Below are 14,580 nucleotides of genomic sequence, written 5' to 3'. Positions count from 1 at the left end.
CATACTACACAAAGTAAACCTACATCTGACTTGCAGACACTGTCACTTTTTACATGGTTATTACAGTGCTTTCAAAGAGAAGAGGAACTGACACAGAAAGGAAAAACAATTATTATAGGTGTCTTTCAAAGTATGCAGCAGAACCAGCTGGAAAATAATTTTAAAAACATGAAAAATATAAAAAGACAACCCAGGATTTATATACTACAGCGGCTTAATGCCAGCCTCCTCTCCTCCCCCTTCCCCCCCCCGCCCCCCATGATGTTACAGCAATTGCTTCTTACTGCCCAGGGAAAAAGAAGCCCTCTCATACAGCTGAAGCCCACTCCTCTTACAGTCTCACCGGCTTTGCTATCCAGCAACATGGAGAACTGCATTTCTCCACCTCTTTGACACTATGCAACTTAACAGATTTTGCACAGATGGGCTGAAAATGCTTTTGTATGATAACAAGATAAACACGGAGCCATGGCCCTTCATGTGGGAGTGGCTGCTCTGCTGCTGCTACAGTCTGGAGACCTTCAATAGGGGGCACAGGACAAGGATTCAAGTATTTTCAAAATTTCCTCGTAGCTGTATTTGCTACACTGTCCCTGAGTCCTAGAGGACAGACAGGAAAGGGTTCTCTGCCTGACCTTTCCCTTTGAATTTTTGTAAATAGTTAGCCTACACTGGACATTAAGTGTAATTCAAACCAGCTGTAGAACTTCCTTTCTTTCTGCCTTCAAGCAGCACAATCAGTTCCTTAGTTACTCGTCAAATAGCAGCAACATCTCTCTGAACTTGGTATGTGAACATACATTTCTGTCAGCCACCTTGCAGATTTGCATTATTCAGCTCATTGCTTCACATTATTAAATATGCATCTCCAGCTGGGAGTGAAACCATGTTCTTTAATACAGTAAAACCAAGCCTGCTCTTAAGCTGCATTGCCTTTCAGAGAAAGAAAAATTGCTGTTTTTCCCAGACATACAAAAGTTATTCTGCCCCCATCCAAGCTGAAGCATAACAAATTAATCACATCAATGTTTTCAAAACAAATCCAGAAAGTAATCAGTGCATCTTCCTATCTACTTACAGAGGCAGAACTCGGTACAAAATCTAAAAGATCCTGAATAGGGTCCAACAAGTGATTAAAAGCCCAGGCATGTTCAATATCTTTGGAGCAAATAATTTTTGCTAAGCCAATGGTTCAGCATTTTCTTAAAACCTTATCTGTCTGTAGTGAATCTTTTTAACAGACAGCAAGCCTTTGGTCTGGATTTCATTCCATAGAGTTGGGTTAGAAGGTACCTTAAAGATCGTCTTGTTCCAACAACTCTGTCATGGCCAGGGACATCCTCCACTTGATCAAGTTGCTGAGACCTTCATTCAGCCTGGCCTGGAATACTTCCAGGGATGGAGCATCCACAACTTCTCTGGGCAACCTGTTACAGTGCCTCACCACCTTCACAGCAAAGAATTCCCTCCAAATATCTAATTTATATCTACTCACTTTCAATTTTAAGCCTTTCCCTCTAATCCTGTCACTACATGACCTTGTAAAAGCCTCTCTGTCTGTCTTGTAGCCTCCCTAAGGTACTGTAAAACTGCAATTAGGTCACCCCAAAACTTTTTCTTTCCCAGGCTGGACAAGCCCAATTCTTTTAGCTTTTTCTCATAGAAGAGGTACTCCATCCCTCTAATGAGATTGGTGGCCCTCCTCTAGACTCCCTCCAACAGCTCCATGTCCTTCTTGTGCTGAAGAATCAAGAGCTGGGTGCAGCACTGCAGGTGGGGTCTCACCAGAGCAGAGCAGAGCAGAGCAGAGCAGAGCAGAGCAGAGGAATCCCTTCCCTGCCCCTGCTGCCCACACTGCTTTGGATGCAGCTCTGGACATGTTTGGCTTTCTGGGCTGTGAATGTCCATGGCTGAGTCATGTCCAGTCTCTCAGCCACCAACACCCCCAAGTCCTTCTCAGCAGGGCTGCTCCAGTTTTAGTTTAGATGTTCATGTGCCCTCATGAATTTTTACTACAGTACATGAATGTTTACTACAGATTTAAACAGTACTTGCAAATTCAGAGGAAAATTAAAATATGGTGTTTTGCCCGATATTGAAGGCCTATATCCACCTATGAAGACAATGAAACATTCCAAGAGACAGTTTGTGCTGCACTTGGTAGCCTAGCTGCTTATCAATTTTCAAGTAAGAGAAAGCAAATGCAAGCCTTGTGTTCTCCAGAACACTACTGAGCAAGCAAGTTTTAGTGACATAGCTCACAAGACAGCAACCTGCCTCTCATTCAAGGCAATATTCGCATGAAGGACCCAAATCTGGAGTTGTTCCTGTACTTTCATTTTTTCCTTTACAAAAATTAGAATTTTCTTTTTTCATTCCACATTAATAGGTATCATGAACGGAATGTCCAAATGTACCACACCTACACCCCCCACCCACAGCCCTGTTTCCTAGGTACTGTGTTAAAATTTAACTATAAGCCTTGCAGTAATTCAGGAGAGGACATAAATTTTGCAGCTTCATAAAAGACAGCAGTAAGCCCTTATTTTCTGGGCTTATTTTCATGGTTAATTGATATTAACCATGCCGAATGGGAGCAGAGGTGATATAAGCTTAGTAATCCATTTCTCTGTAAGAAAGTAGAAATTGCTTCAGACTGAGTATCCCACTCCAACTGTAGGAATTAACTATAAATCTGAGTGGCATTATAGGATTTAAAATCGGTATTTAAAATAGTGGTAAAACAAGTCAGAAACACTTCAAAATACTTTCTAATGGACATAAATACTTAGACCATCTCTCAGATCCCCAGACAGAGAAATTTTGAAATGCAAAACGTGTTAGAAAGCGATGGAGAGCCATCACGTACCAGTTTTACTTACTAACACTTGCTGAAAGTGAGGATACATGACAAAGCTTAGAAACGTATTTGTTAATATGCTTTTTCCCCTGATGTAATAGCTTTCCACAAAGGCCACATCTAACAATGCAGATGCCTAGTCCATGTGCTCTGGCTTTAGTTAGTGACTGAAAATGATCTGGGGTTGATCTGTTACCATGAAAACACACTGAAGACAGGCCACAAACTAGAATAAGACATTACCAGCACTTTTAATGTATCAATTTATTGCATATGTCAGTACATAAAAATAGAAAAGTGTTTTTTGTAAAATTAACTTTATTGTAAAAACCAACTAGAATGATAATGTAAAACTTTGCCACAATTAGCACATATACAATAACATTTATGCTTTGTCTACAAAACTTAAGAATATTTCATAAGACAGTTTTGGCTTAACTATATATTAAAGAAAAATCAAATAAAAAGCTTGCATCTCATAATCAGTGACTATTTCTGAATTCAAAACATAAGTGTTATTTAGAACTTCAATACGCTATCTCTATTTACACTTCTGTGGGGTTCTACTCTAAATTATACAAGCAGGATGGCATTGCAAATTATACCTAATGGGATACATTAGGCTGATCCCACTACATGCAAGAGGCACTGGTTTTATATTTGGCAGAAGTGCCCCTAGCAAAATTGCCTGTCATTAACAAAAATAAAAATGTATTTTTCAAGAATTGATGAAATACAAATGGAGGTACATCTGCATCTTTTTGCTAACAGAAAAGACCATACCTTGGACTCTCAATTCTGCCTCGCATTCTTCACTGTGAACATCCAACGTGACCCAATTATTAGCTTAGAGATGCTGATATGCATATTTTGTATAAATAGTTAATCCTTCTGCCCTTCAGCTGACAGATTGTCCATAGCCTACCAAATGCATTTGTGCTCTATTTCTAATTTTACCTGAGAAATGGACATGAGGGCAGCTAAACCAGTTAATGTTTCTCCAGAAGAAAGCACAGCTTATCTCTCAGCATTTCACAGTTCAGAAACAAATTCTGGGAATGTAAACTTGGGTTAGTAGGAAGCCTCAAGTATTTCCACGAATTAAAACCACAATGTGTGCACCCACAAGGTTTTGTTTTCTTACATATTCTACTGCTACAGCTGTTGAACTCCTGACCCCTCCCTGGGAACTTTGTTTTCACATTAGTTTTTTTTTTTAACTTAAATTTCTTCCTATAAAACAGAAAATTCCTTTAATAAACATATTTAAACTAAGGCTTTCTTACAAACCTGTGAAAAGAACTCAACTTCTTCCCAAACTAGAAAATTATATCTACAGGACAAATATTTGGGAAACATCTATACACAAATGGATAACTGTTACGGGAAAACATATAATGGTATTAAATAAAATAAATGTAACAGAATCATAACACACCATTTGGCAATTTAAAGTTATTATTACTATGTTGCTTGCAGTTCAGTTTTTAGCAGCAGATAACTGTGGTATCCATCACACAGTCCATGAAACAAAAACAAGTCTTCACTTGTCAGAACAAGTTTCCTCCCCCTTCTTTCTCCCTCCCTCCCTTAAGGAATTGTATGCAGAGCAGTGGAATACTTGCATAAAAACATCACTTCCCTCCTATTTTCCTTCATAACCAATGCAACGAAAAATAGCACAACATTCATTCACAAGTATATGGGGCCAACCCATTAAGTGAGAAACAAAACTGTGCATATGTGGAAGGTGGAAGAAACCACACAAGTTTAAAGGATGCATATATGACAATTGTGTCAACTCACACACAATACCCGCAAAATTAAAGTTTCATACTTATGTCCTGCAGACAATATAGAGAAAACATATATGGCTTGATAATAAAAAGTAATGTTTAAATACAGCCCACTTTGAAGAGTCTCAGATTGCCATAATCTAACACTACGCATTTGACTTTGTCTTAGCAACTGCGTGCTCAAACAGGAATACTTCATTACCATGCAAGTACCACATAATACTAGGGGTATTCTGGGGTTGAGAGTTTTGTTTTGATTGGTGGCAAGTGGGGTTAAATGTCATGTTACTTTAGAAACTGATGCTTTGTGAATACCTCCCCTCCCAGTGCCCAATGGTATTTAATGTCAAGATATGACAACTTCTGAAACAATTAATTTCTCTTCATTCTGTCTCCAACAATTAATCTACTCTTTAGGCTTCAGCAACTGAATTTTAGAAAAGCACTATTTCACTGCTGATTTTCCTTCTCTCCCTCCACCTCTATTCTAAAGCACTGTGAAGTAGGTGAAACAATCTATGCAAGCAGCTTCCATCTCACTGGGAATACATCAGGGAAAGGCAATGTGACATCTCTCAACTCCTTTCTGCAATACAAACACAGCCTCATCTCCCAGCCCCCAGTCAAACTACACCAATATACCGTGCCCAAGTACCCCTCTCCCCAAAAGGAAAAAAAAAACATCACCACTGTAAGGCTGAAAAGATAGTTTTGGTTTCACTCAGACTGAAAAGTATGCTCTATGTTTTTATGTCTATAGATCCACAAAGATGTATAGTATTTTTTTACCAACTCTACGAAAACCTTAATAGTATTATCACAAAAGATACTTACCAGAGAAAGCAGCAACTTCTGGTATGTGAATGTTTATTTTTTTTTTAAATCATGTTTATGAAAAGATGTATCATCCTGTCTACAAACTGCTGACAACCATTACCCATATGTAGGTAAGAACTATAATTCCATTAGGAGGCATAACCATTAAGGCACCAGTTCAGGAAAGCAGTTTTATTCAACCAAAGAACTTAAGCACAAGCTTAAAATGTGACTGTCCCTCAGGAAACAGATTTTAAGTGTGTGCTGTGATGCTTTTCTGAATCAGGACAACATGGCAGAAAAGTTTACTTAAAAATTTGAATCCAAAGGGCAACTTTAAAGATTGTGTGGAAGATTTTCCAATTTGTTCTTTCTATTAAAAAAAATATTTTGAAGAGGCAAACTCAGCTGCAGCAGATGAGTAATGAAACCTGCAGAAGAGATCTAAACAGTTCCCACATTCCATTAGAAACTAAGCTAACAGCATGTCTTTGATCACAGAATCATCAAGGTTGGAAGAAACCTTCAAGGTCATCTAGTACAATCATCAACCTAACACAACCATAATCACCCCTAAACCATTTCCCCGAGTGCCACATCCAGATGGCTTGAATGATTCCAGAGCTGCTGGATCATTCCACTACCTGCCTAGGCAACTTAGTCCAATGGCTAACCACTCTTTCAGTGAAATTTGTTTTATAATATCTTATTTGAACCTTCTTTGATGCAAGGCCATTTCCTCTCATCCTTGTCTTGAAACATGGCAGAAGAGGCTGACCCTCACTTTCCTACAGCCTCCTTTCAAGTGGTTGTAGAGCAATGAGGTCTCCCCTGAGCCACGTTTTCTTTCAATCACACACCACCATATCCCTCAGCTGCTCCTCACAGAACTTGTGCTCCAGACCCTTCCCAGCTCTGTAACCCATCTCTGGGCTCCAGCCCCTCCATGTCTTTCTTGTAGTGAAGGGCCCAGAAGTGAGCACAGGACTTGAGGTGCGGCCTCACCAGTGCCAAGTACAGGGATCACTGCCCTGATCCTTCTGGCCACACTATTTTTGATACAGGCCAAGATGCCATTGGCCTTCTTTCCCACCTGGACACACTGCAGGCTCACATCCAGGCAGCTGTTGACCAGCATCTCCAAGTCTCTTTTCTGCTGAGCAGCTCTCAAGCCACTCTTTCTGCCCCCAGCCTGTAGTGCTGCCTGGGGTTGTGATTCAAGTGCAGGACCCAGCCTTTCATCTTGCTGAGCCTCATGCCGTGGGCCTGGGCTTGTTGCTCCAGTCAATCAGTGTCTGCAGAGCCTCCCTACCCTCAATGACAGGACCATCTAGGACTATCTGCTCGTTTTCATTATCCTTACTGTAGCAACAGTACACATGTATCTCTAATCATGTGATCACTGGTAATTATTTGAATTTGTTTCTTTATGAGGTATAAGTAAAGGGCACAAACATTTAACTACACCAGTGTAAAAGTATGAACTGATAAACCTACTTTTATCTTGTATAACCACCCATTTTGCCTTAAGAATTATCACCTCAAATGGACAAGCAGACTAGTACTACCAAATAGTTTGCCTGTGCATTAGTGAGGAGAGCTCGAGGCAGAAAGGAGCTTAGATTGCACTGATCTCTTTCAGAAATAGTTCTATTTCCTATACAGAAATTGCCTGGGTAAAATCCTGAAGTCACAATGTCAGGCACATACAACCTTCTGTGCACTATTATAATACAAACAGCAAATGAAAATAAGGAAAGTATCTTTTCATCTTCAACTGCAGTTTGACATATATAAGTTTGCATAACCATAGAAACCAGTAATAACCCAGGATAGTATACCTGCAAGTATACTCTACCATTTATGTTATTTTATATTATTTAGCGCATGAAAGTCTTCCCACTTTGCATAATATAAAATTTCAAGAACTAAAACACTAATCTCATGCATGGCACACTTTAAATAAACTTTTAAGAGAAGTAAGTAATCATTGTGCTAACCATGGCTGTCCAAAAAGCTCACACATACAGCAGTGAATACCGAAGAGCCTCCCGTTGTTCTAAATACATTCTGTACTACTTTTGTAGCAATTTTCTTTAATAGCATCTGTTGTACATATCAAACAAGTGGAATATATGGACAGAGATACCAAAAAAGTATGAGAAAGACATAAAATGGTTCATTTACAATGCTGCAAATGTAAAAGTTATCTGGAACACCTTAATAAAATGTCAGACCTTTCCAAGTTTAATTTCACTCTTTAGGCAAGTACAGACATGACATACATTTAAAAACAGACATTCTTTTACCAATTATCACAAATCAAGGTACAGTGCAGGTACTTGCCCCACTCCACCCCAAAGAAGAATATCAATTATATTATTGTTACGTTAGATGATGTTTTCGCCATTTCTTCAGGGGAGTGACTCTTTATTACTTCTTTGATGAACTGTTCAAGTGCAGTGAAATAACCCTGGCACTGCCAAGTGTCATTGTGAGTTCCATCAGGAAATATCGCCAATCTCTTAGTCCGAGCTGGGGATAGTTCGTAAAGTTGCTTCATCATAACTGGTGGAATTAACTGGTCAGACAACCCAGAGATGAAGAGAGAAGGCATTCTGCACTGAGAGATTTTTCTGTAGGATAGAAATTTATTTTTGTAGCACCACAGCGGAAGATACCTCATCGGAAAGAAAGAGAACAAAGTGCTGGCCATGTATGGGATGCTAAGAAAGGTGTTCTCCACCACGATGGCAGAAATCCTATGGGAATTTTCAGAAGCTAAGTGAATAGCTACTGCTCCTCCCAAGGAACGGCCAAAAAGAAAAATTTTTGTTTTATCAAGATCAGACCGAGTCATCACATAGTCTAAGACAGCCTCAGAATCTAAGTACAAGCCTTCTTCGCTTGCTTCTCCTTCGCTTTTGCCATACCCTCTATAATCGACCAGAATTAAGTTCACTTTCAGGTTTACCAGCATCAACAAAGCATTTGGCAACCTGTGGCCAATGTTGCCTGCGTTCCCATGAAAGTAAATGATGGTTGGAGAATACGCTGCATTGTCCCCTGTGTATCTCAGCAGAATAAGATTGAGAAGAACTCCATCTTTGGTTTTGATGAAGATGTTTTCGTGTGGTATACCAGTAGGCATAGGAACATAAAGGCGTGATGAAGAGGGCTGTTCAGGAAAGTAAAGCAGAACATCCTGGAATTTATATAATATACCTGCTATTGATACAAATATTAATATAAGGAGTATAATGCCTCCGTACAAGTGAAAAGTCACTATCAAGGGCAAAAGACAAATACGGCAGAGACTCCAAGACCAGGAAGCCAAAGCTAGTAGCCATCTTTTAACAAAGGTCCAAAGCATCCATGATTTTTCCATTGTAGAAGTCAGTGATCTTTTACTCCAAGTAAATCCTGAAAAAGAACCCAAATGTATACATATAAATATAGGAAAAATAAAAAAGTAATAATTTAAGCATTTGTACTTGCAGAAGATTAATGGCAAGTCAATGTATTGGAGCATTAACAGAAAATTTGGTGGCAAACTCCCTTAGAACTTTTGGAAACCATCTGACTCTCTAAAACAAGCAGAAATGCAATCATAAGGAAAGGCTTTAGAACTCTTCAAAATCCCATTTACAGTATTTCTGCAGGCAGTCCATTAACAGCACTACAAGACTGGTTGAGTGAGACCACAGTAACTTCTGCTTTCCCTCAGACTTTCCTACTAAGCAAGAGAACAACCATACAGACTGTATCACCAGTTTGTCAAAGCTGCTCATGTAAGTAACTCTAGAACTCAGAGAACACAAACGAAAATAGCTTTTATTTCTAAGTTGCTAAGTAGCATGCAGTAAGCCTGTGCACGTCACTCTGCAGCCAGTGGAGGCTCACCACACATCCCAGCACTGCTGTGGGTTAGTGGCTGTCTTTCAGCATCTCAATCAACTCTGGCTACAGAGCAACACCTGAAATGCTCAGAAGAGAGAGACTCCTCTATCCTAAGATACCACATTGTAGTTACATTTATGACAGGTTTTTTTTTTTTTTGCTATATTTTGATTGCTTCTGATTTTTAACAATAATTTTCCACTCTCAGATCAGTAATCTGGATTAAGTCTTTAGCTGAATGGAAAACTAAATCATCATGCAAGACTACTGAAAACAGTCCATTAACTACATTACTCTCTGGTCAATGAAAAACGCTGCTGAAAATACCAAACATGAAAACAGACTCATGACAAAAACACACACAGAGCATAAAATAAAGAGAGTTATGTTAACAACAATGGATTAAACCTTCTTTCCAAGCAAAAGTTATGTCTCCCGTCATCCATACACGATCTCGCAGTATTCACTCCTGGTTCATATGGAAACATATGCCAAACCTACACAAAAACTACAGTGATCATTTAGTCACCACTGAACTGAATAATCATACTACCTGGAAGGGACAACACAAACTCACCTGTTTGAGGACGCTAAGATTAGTGCTCTTAGTGTGAACACTAAGAGCATTACATGCTCTAAGCTATAGAACATGTAATAGGTACACTTTTGACACAAAGTTATAATGTCTTAAAATTATATAGCACAGCAATAATCTGAATTCAAACTCCAAAGGAGTTTGACATGCAGAGATGCATCCAAACATTTTACACCAGCCATCTTGTTAGGCTTGACTGGTAAAAGGTGACCTCTGCAGCTTCAGCCTTTGCATTTCACAGATATAAGCACCCAATCTGACCAGGAAAACCTGCCATCTCTATTTTATGCAAAAATTAGAAATAAATCAGAAATAAAAATAAATATGTCACATCTTAAAATTCACATATTAACCAAACCCAGTGTGATATTAAGCTTTTATATAGTGTATCTACTCCAAACACATAAAACTGGTGAAATATAAAGTAGTCTAAAAGAGCAGTTATCTCAACTTTGTTCTCTTATTTATAAATTCATGTTTATTATCCATATCCAAGTATGCACAAATACTGTCTATAGGAAAATTTAATTATTGTGATCCATTTTCCTTGAAAAAAACTTGCTATTATTAGAAGACATATGAAGTAGCTACTTCAAGTTCTAAGGTAATTTCCTAAAGAAGTTAACAAATATTTCCTGCATTACACTTCAGGACTATAAGAACATTGATAATGAGACAGTAAAACCATTCTTCTTACCTACACTATTCAACATTTTGCTGACTTTCTTACAAAATGAAAGAAACTCCAAAAATGTTTTCTCAACAAGACAGTCACAAGAGTAAGAGACCCACTGTTAAACAAAACTACTAAGAGACAAAGAATTAATAAAAATCTCACTTCAAGTGATGAAGTTTTGCAATGGCTATCCCACATACACTAAGGATTATTATTTGGAGATGGATACTCACAGCTGATTTCATAAGCTATGTTAGTTTCATGAGAAGGGCATCACTTCTATTTTAGCAGGATAATATTATCAAAATATGATACTACTGAGATAGTGCTACTGTGTGATTACTTCTGATATATATATATAGGTATAGTTGTATATATATGTATATATATATAAGTATACACAAATATTTAGCTACTGGAATTGCAAAGCTAGTACATACTACAACTATAGCTTAACATGCACTAAGTAGTTAAGAGGAAGAGCAAACTACACAGCCACAAATGTTTCATGGTCACTACATATTTAAATAAAGCTGATTACTCTGCCTTATTGAACAATTGACATTACTACTAAAGTTTTTTTCCCAGCTGTGTGAAACTTCACTAGTTCTATTCATTTCCAGGCCTTCACATTTTGTTGCAAGATTTGTTAGTTAGGAAACTAAGATAAAAATCTTTCCTAGGTTCCTCCTCACCTTTCAATACCAATTAAAAGATCATTAGAGCAGAGGGATGGTTTCTCAAACAAGCCTAGAAGAGACTCTAAGCCAAATCAATATAATCTCATTTTCAATAAAGCTACAACCCACACTTTCTACAGAGCTCAAAGAACAGACCTTCCAAACACTATCTTAGAAAGCAGAAGATGAAACAAATAGAACGAAATTTCCACTTCAAGAATAGAAATAAAATGGGCAAGCTAATATAGTAATATTCACTGATCAGTAAGGTCAGCACTTTTTGAAGTGCTGAGATTTGAGACTGTTCAACATACCGCAAGACAACACACACAAAATTCTCTCCTTGGTCTTTATTTCCCACTCCTGGTGCACTGGATGTGCTGTTATAAACCTTCCAAGCAGTTTACATTGTAACATCTTATATACTACCACATGAATTACAAAGAGCATGCGTTGCATTTCTCTTGCATCTCTAATTTTACGACTAATAGGGAGCCAGAATAATCTGAAAAAGGCATGAGGGTGGGAGAACAGTGCATTAGACTGATGTCAGAGTGTATTGATGTCTGATGTGGTCAATTTGAGAAACAGAGCAGATCCACCAACCCACCCAACCCGGACAAATCTGATCCTCTCTCTAGACAAGACTGCTTCTGTTCTTGGACTACAGCAACAAGTCATGGACTTGCCCCATAACTGTCTGATGTCCCAGTTATATCAAGAAGCATTCACCCTTTTAAGTTCTTGGAGGGCACTCTTGCTTCACTAAAAAAATATTTTTTTGGGGAAGAAATATTGTATTACAGCATTGCATTTCACATAATTGTTGTAACTTTGAAAATAAGATTTTCCTATAACAAGGAGTCACATCCCATTTTACGGCATTCACAGTATTTCATAATCATAGGTTATTTAAACTAAGTAAAAGGCTAGGTAAATAAGCATAAGGTCATTCAAAATAAATTTTTCCTCTTGTCCCTCTGATAAGGTGCATTAGAAAGGCAAGCCTTTGGGAATCCTGATAATTCCTACAGCTATTTATTTGGTGATGCTTGTAAGCTTAAAAGACAAGCAGAAGACAGTACTGAAATACAAAGCTTTACTGGGGAAACCATGGCCACATAGGAACAGCAATGCAGCCTAACTCAAGGTTAGGACCTAATGCAAGTAAGACTTGGCCAGACTGCTGCTGTACCTTCAGCTTAAACTGCCATGGAACTGCATTGTCTCTCAAAACAGAAAGGAAATTTGGAATTGGTGAGCTTCAGCTTTGAGTTGGGATAAACACACATGTTAATATACACACACTCCCCTGTATCTGTACATCTCCACAGTTGAATCCACAGCCTAGGAACTACTGCAGACCTCTGTGTTCTATCAGATGAGCTACAAGTCCCAAAATTAGGTAGCTACTGAAAATACAAATCACTCAAACTAAAAAGTTTAGAGAAAAAAAACCTCTTTATGATCAAGGCATTTTAACAATATTCTATTTTGCCCTAATGCTACTTTTAAATGGTTAACACCATTATCAACTGCAAAAAATCACAAAAATTCAAGAGTATATTTAAAATACTTAAAGGGATAATACTTTAAATATATTTAAAGGGAACAATTTTTCATTCATTTTGAAAGGCAGCTGAAATTACTCTTGTATCTGCCACAGGTTCTGTTGTTTTGCCTTTGTCTGTATTTTTAATATTAAACAGTATTATTTTCATACACTAATCATATCATAAAACATTTACCTTTAGATGTGATGATTTCCCAGGCTTCATCTCTGCCTGAAAGACAATTCCATTTATGAATTTTGAGTAAAATTGTTTTGCGTTACACATGTAATTTACTGTTTATCTTGTTACTTAAAGGAAGATTAAGAAGTGGTAAGAGCCAAACCCCCTAAAAATTACAACTGCTTCACTAATGAAACTGTGCCTCTCAAGCTCCTCCTATCAAGCTGAATGCTTGTTTGAAACATTTGATGAACTTGAAAACATCTTAAAATGAAGTTCAAGAATCACAATGAAATGTCCTGGACTATATACACAACACAGTATATGATAATACTGTAATATTATAATAATATACATATATAACAATAACATAACATCTATACTTGATGAGTGCTTAAAAGCAAACATTACATTCTCTCCTTAAAACTAACTTTTAGTGAATAAGTAGCTTTAAACTTAGTGCTAAGAAGCACAATCAGGTGCTGAATGGCTGCTTCCTCATTAAAGAGCTTTAAAAAAAAAGTTAAGTCTTAACACTCACTGCAATCCTTTGGATTTCAACACAAACAAACAAAATCAAATATATTTCCTAAGAAATAGTTAACGACATCTGTTTGTCTCCACTTCCTTTTCCTAGACTCTACCTGCTCCAGATACAGACAAGACTTGCACAGGCATTACATTTACTCATATTTATTCAGAAGACCTCTGGAAGTAGAAATATTACGTCCTCAACTATAAGAACTTAGTTTCAGAGGGGGAACTGATCTGGAAGAAAACCTACAAGCTTAGTAAGGACCAGAAAAATACAATTTCTTAGTACTAAAATCCAACAGAAACACTCATTAAAAAAGAAAGAAAAAAAAAAGAGGAAAACAACAGCAAAGTAGCGACTCCTAACAAAGGAAAAAGAACAGTAAGAATAACTTAAGCGTCACACATTTCATGGCTCTGGTTTTAAAATCAACGAGTCACTTGTCCTGCTTATTTCAAACAGCAAACATCCACAGCTCTACGTCAAGTTGCAAATATTGATAATTGATAACGTTTTCCCCGTAACTCTCGTGATACTTCTCCTCCCAACTGACAAACAGTACAAACTATCATCGTGGTTCAATGTCTCGAATTTCGATGATACTGTGTAAAAAAAAAAAAAACCAAACAAACCAAAAACAAACCCTAACAACAACAAACCAAGATTAGCTATACCTTAACTTGGAACTTTAACTTTCTAGGGACTTAGGCTGCTAAAACATAGCAATTTCGAAGATTGTTAAATTGCTACCTTTTTGACTGACGAGAAACACTCAGTTCAGCCTTCTCCAAACAATCACTTGGCCCATTCAGAACACTACTGTCACCATCAGCCCCACCTTCGACAAGCACCCATTTGCAGGAATTGTTCCATCCGGCAGTGGAAACAAACCAAACACTGGAGCGAGACCTTGCTGCCAAGAAGCTTAAGGTCTGCGGGGCTTCGTAGGGAGGTACCTGCTGGAACTTTTATCGGCGCCGTCACGGGAG

At 37.9% G+C, this 14,580-nt stretch overlaps 1 protein-coding gene across 1 annotated transcript; it reads right to left on the bottom strand.

The window, feature by feature from the left end:
* Positions 1 to 7,551: 7,551 nt before the first annotated feature.
* ABHD13 (abhydrolase domain containing 13) lies at positions 7,552 to 13,104 on the bottom strand. The gene is made up of 2 exons (XM_005422678.3): positions 13,072 to 13,104; positions 7,552 to 8,895 (listed from the first exon to the last, which is right to left on the bottom strand). The coding sequence occupies exon 2, from the start codon at positions 8,858 to 8,860 to the stop codon at positions 7,847 to 7,849; it is 1,014 nt and encodes a 337-aa protein (XP_005422735.1). The 5' UTR covers positions 8,861 to 8,895; positions 13,072 to 13,104; the 3' UTR covers positions 7,552 to 7,846.
* Between the last annotated feature and the right edge of the window lie 1,476 nt (positions 13,105 to 14,580).

This window comes from Geospiza fortis, unplaced genomic scaffold (assembly GCF_000277835.1).
Source record: "Geospiza fortis unplaced genomic scaffold, GeoFor_1.0 scaffold366, whole genome shotgun sequence".
NCBI classification, from domain to species: Eukaryota; Metazoa; Chordata; class Aves; order Passeriformes; family Thraupidae; genus Geospiza; species Geospiza fortis.
The sequence above is the reverse complement of the archived record's forward strand: the minus strand, read 5'-3'. Positions and strand labels throughout refer to the sequence as shown.

What these genes read in the sequence shown, in the direction of transcription:
- ABHD13 (XM_005422678.3), bottom strand. Translation starts at nt 8,860, where the DNA reads ATGGAAAAATCATGGATGCTTTGGACCTTTGTTAAAAGATGGCTACTA.